Here is an 8,715-nt window from a genome sequence, read left to right as displayed (position 1 = left end):
AATGCTGTGTGAGGTTAGGGTGGGAACTGTGAAGAGTATGTAGTGAGAGGTTAATATACGAACTATGGAGAGGTTGTACTGTGCTGTGTGAGGTTAGGGTGTGAACTGTGAAGAGTTTGTAGTGAGAGGTTAATATACGAAATATGGACAAGTTGTACTGTGCTGTGTGAGGCTAGAATGTGAATTGTGGAGAGGTTGTAATATGCTGTATGTGGTTAAGACGTAAACTATGGAGAAGTTGTAGAATATGTGAGGTCAGGATGTGAACCGTGGAGAGATTATAATGTGCTGTGTGAGATTAAGAGGCGAGCTGTGGGAAAGTTATAATGTGTTGTGTGAGGTTAAAAGGTGAAATGTGGAGAAGCTGTAATATGGTGTGGTAGGTTAAGAGGTAAAATGTGGAGAAGGTGTAATTTCTGTATTTCTGTTTAAAAAATAACTTACAATATATAACCTTTGCACAAGAATGGATAAAGAACCAGTAAATGTAATAGCCATCTTTTTTTACAATGATAACTAACCAGTAAATGTATTAGCCATCCCTTTTACAATGATAAAGAACCAGTACCTTCTTTATCCATCCCTTTACAATAGGTCGTCGTTGTCGCGAGTTGTAAAGAAGCAGTTAATAAATGTTGTGATCATAACGTCTTTTCAACGTTCATCAATTATTTTACAAAGAAACTTAAATTGTAAGATTCTTTTTTTTGTAATAAAGTAAATGTTTGATTACGTCATTTTATTGAATTATCATTTTTTGTTTGTTTGTCACAAACGTTACCGAATATTCCTTAAAACTAGTTTTAAGACATAATGAAGACATTGCAAATACTAGTCTGTTATACAAATTCATTCACATAAAACAACTTTTATTACACTATAAACTTTACAACAGTTTCAAACGTACATGTAATTTCACATGTAAACTAATATATATATATATATATATATAGTCGTTAATTTCCGTAGTTGTTAGTGTTAACAATTTTCTTATGGACTAAGTTACTGTTGTGTCGGTTGGACATGATGGCAATTAATATCTATTTTTTATCGAATCTGCAGTCCCTTCAAACCTCTATGTGACTAAATCTCATTAGTTTCAAGTGAAGAAATATTCATGTTTTACAGAATTAAGATAATGTATTTTCAATACTCTGATCAAAGTTTTAAAACAATATTATCTGGTATATTAGCTTTTTACTCACAGAGATTTTGTCTTAGGAACGTGACTTAAAGTTTCCAACATGAAATCCCGACACCATAAGGATAGCTGCTGTTACCCTCCATGTCTGTAGCGCCTTTTCGTTACAAATTCTTTACTCTGTTTTTTGTCAGTATCTCGGTTGTTCTCTACAGCATTCGGATCTAAGCAACGACAATCCGTTTTACAGTGAGCAGGAAACGGTTTCACCTCATGACCCTTCACCGTGGATTGACAACAGTCACCACCATCCCAGTGGCAAAGTTCTCTGTTGTTAATGCCATCACAGTAGCTGTCACCTATGAACATCTTCCAGGAATAGACCACATTTCTAAAGTTACTTTCTGAGGATATTTTGTTTTTTCTAAATTATGTTGAAACAATATACATTTGTGTTGCAAACATAATACTAAAATACGATGTTATTTAAAGACATATGAACACTATAATATACTTAATACCTTCCCTTCTAAGATATCAATATAATCTTAGTTCTCATATACACCTGATGTAAATCTCACGCATTCTAGTAGTTGAGTTAGTACGATCGTGGTCTGTACGTTACTGCATTCACGAAGTCATGCATTACCCAAAACATAGTTTTACGTCTCAGTTAATGTTGTAGCGTGGTCTTTATCCTGTAAATGTACTCATGTATACTTTAAGTGTAATATATATACTGTACATGCACTTACGTATTTTTGTAGTTTAGTTTTATACACTCGTATTTTTGTATTATCGTCTGTACACTATACATACATTTACAAACACTCCTATCATCTGACCTTCCATTCATTCTACAAATACATCATAAATAACAACATTACAATAAAACGCGTTTTAAAACTAAGAGAATTTATTAAAGATAATCAATCAAAGCATTCATCTGAAGTATTTCCTTCACAGGCTAAAGTTGAAACAGCTCAGATGCCTCTCTCCCCCTCAACAAAAACAAGAGGGAATCCTCAATAGTCGCGGATGTAAGTAGATCTCAAGTCGGTCAAGAGATGGAGCTATGAGCTAAAAGTTTGTATTTGAAAAAAACAACAAATTCAGAGCCATTCTATGAGACACTGTGCCACGACTAATAATAACACCAAGAATCATACATATTAAGCTTATTACGATTGAAATATCTACTATAACATTAAGAGACTCGTTTTGTTTGCACAATCTTTCAAGACATGATGAAAATGTCGTCACATTCATAGGAGAAAACTACCTTTCGTTAGTATAAAAATCACTAAGATGTGATGTCACTTCCGACATTTTTGTTTTAAAACTAGCTTCTTGGTTATATTACAAGTTTTCATTCCCTTTGACTAACAAGAAGTTGTGACGTATAATGTATACACATCTTTCATACTTGCATTACAAGAATACAAAATCTCACTGTTACCTCTTTACATTTTTCCACACAGAAGATGGAGGATGGATCAGGGTACCATCTTTGCCGGGCAGTACATGTAATTTTTTGCTCATCAAACTTGATATATTTGTCTGCTGTCTCTAACGTCAGTTGGTGGTCATAGGTTTGACAAGATACATTGCAAGCTCCACCTGAAACAAAAGCACAACCTAAAGAAACGGTTACTAAAGATAAACTCCCAACTTTAAAGTTATATTCTAACTATTACTTAAAGTTAATTACGATAAACGAGGAGCATTCTAGTATCATACTAAACTTTAAGAAGTTCTACATGCCAACGTTTCTGTTTTACAAAAATACAGTAAATCATAAATAAAACTGACATATGTTTCGTAACGTTAGGAGCCATGAAAAAAAAACAGAAAACAGAATTATGCTGAGCATTGGTTTAAAAATGCAAATAGATGTAGAAGAAAAAGGAAAGTCAAAGTTTCTCAATAATTTTTGAAATGCATTCGGTTCTACTAGGAAAGTATATCTGGAATTTTAAACCTCAAACTAAACCTTAAAAGAAATCAATCATCATTTAACATCTTCGAAATTCAAAAATGGCTACCAATGACGACCTGTAGTTCACTTTGCAACTAAACATTTTTTCAAATGACCATGACACCTAAACGTCACTTAACTAATCCTTTTAAGTTCCACTCAAGCAGAAGAAGAACAAGTATTAAAAGATAACCTTTTTTTTTCATACGATAATTCCTGTCTGACGATTTTAAAATTGACCAATGACCTGAAGAACATAAGATTTGTCATCACATAAAATATTCATAACTGAAATAAAGACAAAAATTATTTCTGTTCATGGGTATCAGAAACTATAATGAAACATAAGAACACACCCAAAAATGTTCCCCAGTGGGACAGCGGGCAAGTTTACTGACTTACAACGCTAAAATTTGCGGTTCGATTCTCCGCGGTGGGCGTAGCAGATAAACCACTGTGACTTTGGTTTAAAAAAATATGGAACACCAAAACATGTTTTTCTGGCTGAAACAAGCAAGCTTAATTATGATGAAAAGTTTTGCTTTTTTTTTGCATGAAAATTAGAAACAAAGGCAATAGTTAAAAGATAGGCAACAAACGCAATAATTAAAAAGGTAGGCATCAAACGCAATAATTAAAAGATACTACTTTACACCTTCTGGAAAACAATATGACGTTAAATAAATAGGCAAAAAATTTTAAGCTGTCCAAACTGCGAGTAAAGACACCAGATAATAAATGCTAAAGAAAATGTCAGTACAATACTTATTAAAGTAAAACAGTAACTACAGAAATATACCTTAAATTATTAATTAAGAATAAAGAAAGAAAAACAGTGATTTGCGTATTATAACAGTGATTGACTATATAAAGTTAAGACTACCATAAATTGAAATATACATGTAGATATGAGGAAGAGCTTTCTATCATGTGGTGATTTTGAGGCTCTCTGTAAATACTTCATTCTTCCCAAAATATCCATATAGATATATATGTGCGGTACCTTTCTAAGTCCGGAAATACATTTTTCCCAAAATATGTATGTGGTGTCTTAGTAATGTACAAATATATGATCATCCTCATGTGGGAAGACAGCCCCATGGGAGGGTCCGCACTGTGTCTGGACATGACAAATTTGGGAGTAAATTTCCAATGGTGTGAGAAATGGATATGAAGATTGGGACATCGTTGTTTGTTGGGCTATCTGTGCTCTGCCCACCACGGGTATCGAAACCCGGATTCTAGCGTTGTAAGTCCGCAGACATACCGCTGTGCTACTGGGGGGCTACATCGTTGCGAATGGTTATCTAAAAAACTGCGTTACAGAGGAGGGATATTGGCAACACCAGCCACACCTTTCACTCGTATCATTATAATTCTGATGAACAAAAATGCTCGTCCCCATCGTGCTTATATCATCAATGAACAGGAAAAGCTTTCTTCCAGAATTTTCTCCGGACTTCAACTTTAATAAAATACATCTAGAACTAGCTTCAGTGGAGATATATCGATCACCCATCTGATACACTGGAGCAGCAGGGAAACGTCCTGATAAGAGATGAGGATACATTTCCAGAGGTTTCATCCAGAGATTCCCGTAGGAAATGCAACGTCATTGAAAGGTTATGTTTATTGTTCAAGACAGACATATTTGCTATTAAGATGGACCGACACATTCTGGGAGCTATGATTCTGATATCCATGGATCATGATGTTGTATGCAAGGAAGTCGATGTTTATATATAATATGTATATACGTGTGTGCATGTATGTGTGCTTGTGTGAAATTTCGTCTAACACAGTGCACTTACCAATAATGACTCCATCACAATGAAACTCGACACCTTTTTGTTCAGGTTTTGGCTTTTTGCAAAAACCACCACCAGGAGAACACAATGGAAAAGGTTCGTTCCATACTCCATCCACTTCACAGCGTCTAACAGTTGGCTGAAAAATTACATAAAAAAGAATTGGGGTGGTTACAGAGTTACGAACTAAACATATAGCTAATAACTAACTGCGAATTGGGATGTTAAAAGAATTACGAACTAAGCATATAGCTAATAACTAACTGTGAACTGGGATGTTTATAGAGTTACGAACTAAACATATAGCTATTAACTAACTGTGAACTCGAATGTTTATAGAGTCACAAACAAAACACGCAGCTAACAACTTACTGTGAACTGGGATGGTTACAGAGTCACGAATTAAACATTTAGCTAACAACTTACTGCGAACTTGGATGGTTACACAGTCACGAACTAAACGTGTATCTAATAGCTAACAGTGAACTCGGTTTCTTTATTTAAGAATCTCACTTCCTGTGGTTGATAATTTTTTATTACACCGTTTATAATCGTGTTGAATACACTTTTATGAATACACATTATAACGCCCCCTTCAGGCTGAAAGGGCGAGTATGTTTGGTGTGACGAGAATTCGAACCCGCGACTCACAAAACTAAAATATTTAATATGAGATTTGGTTTATTTCAAGTTAAGTACAAAGCTACACAATAGCTACCTGTGCTCTGTCCAACACGGGTATCAAAACCTGGTTTATAGCGTTGTAAGTTCGCAGACATAACGCTGTGCCACTGGGGGGGGGGGGGGCAATATTAGAAATTAATTTGTTTATCGCGCAACATGATGTGCAAATCAGTTCTCGGGTTCGTTAAATGACAAGAACCACAAATAATTTTGATATTTTTTTCTTCCGCCGTTAAGGCTTCACTAGAAACAGTAGATACGTAGGTATTTTATATGCATATACGTTTGCATATTAAAAATACAAAAACTACAGGTGTTTGTTGAATTTTATTAAATTAAAAACTGAAGATGCAAGAATTTGCAAGTAATCTTACTATAATGAATAATCAACCTCATAAAGATAATTCTTCCTCCATATAGACTCAAATAATTGAAATATTTTTTGGAGCAGTAAAAGGCGCCATGAACCCAACCACTTCTGAGAATTAATCAAAACGATTTTTAATTCGGGTAATTGGGTAACCTTTTAAGTAAATGAAACATCAGTAAATCTTAAGAGTAAACTTTTGGCATTTTACTTTGTAGTTTTTAACAGTCTCATCTTATAAAAAAAAGAACAAATTAGTTGTTTTTTAAAGAAATATAATAAATTTCAATTCAATTTGCTGCAATATATCTTAATAATAAACTAAAAGGGGGGATATAAAATTTCACCCGAAATGAGCATTAACGAACTTCTAAATAGGAATTTGAAGAGCGATCTGATTTATTATTATTATTTATTAAGTATTATATTTAGCATGCAACTAGGAAATATCCTGTGCAGTAAACCTATGTGTAGAATGCTACTTACCTTTCTATTAGGGCAATAAAACGTACACTCACTGCCGTACAGGAAACCATTTGTGCAATTATATACTCCAGAGTACATAGCGTGCATTGGAGGACAGCTATCTGGAACACAGTGTGGCCCATACCACACTCCTCGATCACCACACCGCAGATATTGGCTGTACAATATAGAAGGTAAAAACTCATTAATTTGTCTACCTGAGTCAAAACAAGAGTTCCAAATCTTAAAAAATAAAATAAAGTAAGATGCATCGTGTGTTGTTTTTTTTGTTTTTGTTTTTTACACCAAACAATCTCTTGCCCTCAAAAATGTAGGTCTATGTGCGAAAGTCCTCTTTCCAGTTTGTTCTCAACTTTTGGCCGTTTTTCAAAATCCCAATTTGGTACAATTATAACACAAATGGTTGATCTTTAATGTGACTTGACTTCTGAGCTAAATTCACCGAAAGTTAATCAACTGGTTCTTAGAAAACACTCAACTTTTGTACCAAATTTGAACAAAGTCAGGAGAAAAAATAAGTCAAGTTCTACAGTTCACACAAACACACACATGTGAAAACGAACAAAGTCTGGTGGAGAAAAGTCAAGTTATACAGTTCACACAGACACACAGATATGAAAACGAACAAAATCAGGAGAGAGAAAAAGTCAAGTTTTACAATTCATACAAACATACACAGATGAGTTCTACAGTTCACACAAACACACACATGTGAAAACGAACAAAGTCTGGTGGAGAAAAGTCAAGTTTTCACACAGACACACAGATATGAAAACGAACAAAATCAGGAGAGAGAAAATGTCAAGTTCTACAATTCATACAAACATACACAGATGAGTTATACAGTTCACACAAACACACACATCTGAAAACGAACAAATTCAGGAGAAAAAAGTCAAGTTCTACAATTCATACAAACATACACAGATGAGTTATACAGTTCACACAAACACACACATCTGAAAACGAACAAATTCAGGAGAAAAAAGTCAAGTTCTACAGTTCACACAAACACACACAGATGAGTTATACAGTTCACACAAACACACACATGTGAAAACGAACAAATTCATGGGGAAAAAAGTCAAGTTCTACAGTTCACACAAACACACACAGTTCCACATCTCAAGCTTAAATACAATTGAACAGGTGTCGTTGTCTTCGATCAGAACGTCCAATCCAAGTACTCTCAAAGTCATCAACCACAGGTTGAGCTTCGGGTGGAAAAATGTTTTCATCAATAATAAAGTTGAACATCTCTGCAATGTGGTCTTTAGGAACAAATACTGGTACAGAGAGCATGTAAATATTTAAAGCGAAGTCCGCATCTGTGTCGTTTCTTTGCTTGAGGCAATTTTCACTGATTTTACAGTAAATACACTGACAAAATGGAAAAACACTCACGAGTGAAGATTAAATGTTAATTGCATTTATCATTGCAAGTTCGAAATATGGTAGTATAGACACAGGATTTAAGGCAGGTACTAACTCCTTTATCTCCCCAAGAAGTCTAATATACGTTTGTTCATTTTTATTCGGCAACAATGTATAAATTAAAGGGACTGCAATGCTTCCTTGTAGCGCGTGAATCGTATATAATTGTTCAAAAATATTCAGAATGGTCTTAAATGTTCCATCAACATACAAGTGATCACAACTTGTCAGTAACTGTAGGACATTTGCATTTTTTTTTTCAAATTGCTCTCATTTCCAATAAACGTTTTCCTTCATTTGTTTGTCTTTAACAAATAAATATCCGTTCAAATCTAACATAGGTCTGCCTTTCTCACTCTCAACAGAATTTAACATTTTGGGGGGAAACAGCTTGCAATAAAATTATAATACCATTTTGACATAGTACACACACAACGCATTGTGTACAACCACTTCATAAAACTGTTCGTATACAGTGACTGATGGTCAGTCGATGGCACATTCAAAGAAACTTCTCTGGACGTTTCAAAATTATGCAAGGAGTCTAACCGCCAAAACTATCGAACTTCACCAGATAACATAATTAAAATATATAAAACATATCCGTCTAGTCATAGAATACGCATGCTATGATAAACAAAGCACCCAGGGCCCGGCATGGCCAGGTGGATAAGGCGCTGAACTCCATCTGCAGAAAGTGATGCTTTGCATTTGGTGGGACATCAAAGGAGTAATTCATTTCGAACTCCCCAATCCACAGCGAACTGTTACTGCAGAGATCCACAGTCATAAACTGGAACGTTTAAATCAAGCCCTT

General features: G+C 34.7%; 1 protein-coding gene across 1 annotated transcript in view; it reads right to left on the bottom strand.

The window, feature by feature from the left end:
* Window positions 1-946: 946 nt before the first annotated feature.
* LOC106464531 (pappalysin-1-like) overlaps window positions 947-8,715 on the bottom strand; it is a 36,105-nt gene continuing 28,336 nt past the window's right edge. The window contains exons 7-10 of the mRNA XM_022392262.1: window positions 6,465-6,621; window positions 4,931-5,066; window positions 2,601-2,761; window positions 947-1,510 (exon numbers count right to left, since the gene is read on the bottom strand). Coding sequence (XP_022247970.1) covers window positions 1,277-1,510; window positions 2,601-2,761; window positions 4,931-5,066; window positions 6,465-6,621 — 688 coding nt within the window. The 3' untranslated portion in view covers window positions 947-1,276. The remainder of the gene's footprint in view (window positions 1,511-2,600; window positions 2,762-4,930; window positions 5,067-6,464; window positions 6,622-8,715) is intronic.

This window comes from Limulus polyphemus, unplaced genomic scaffold, assembly GCF_000517525.1.
Source record: "Limulus polyphemus unplaced genomic scaffold, Limulus_polyphemus-2.1.2 Scaffold1678, whole genome shotgun sequence".
Taxonomy (NCBI): domain Eukaryota; kingdom Metazoa; phylum Arthropoda; class Merostomata; order Xiphosura; family Limulidae; genus Limulus; species Limulus polyphemus.
The sequence above is the reverse complement of the archived record's forward strand: the minus strand, read 5'-3'. Positions and strand labels throughout refer to the sequence as shown.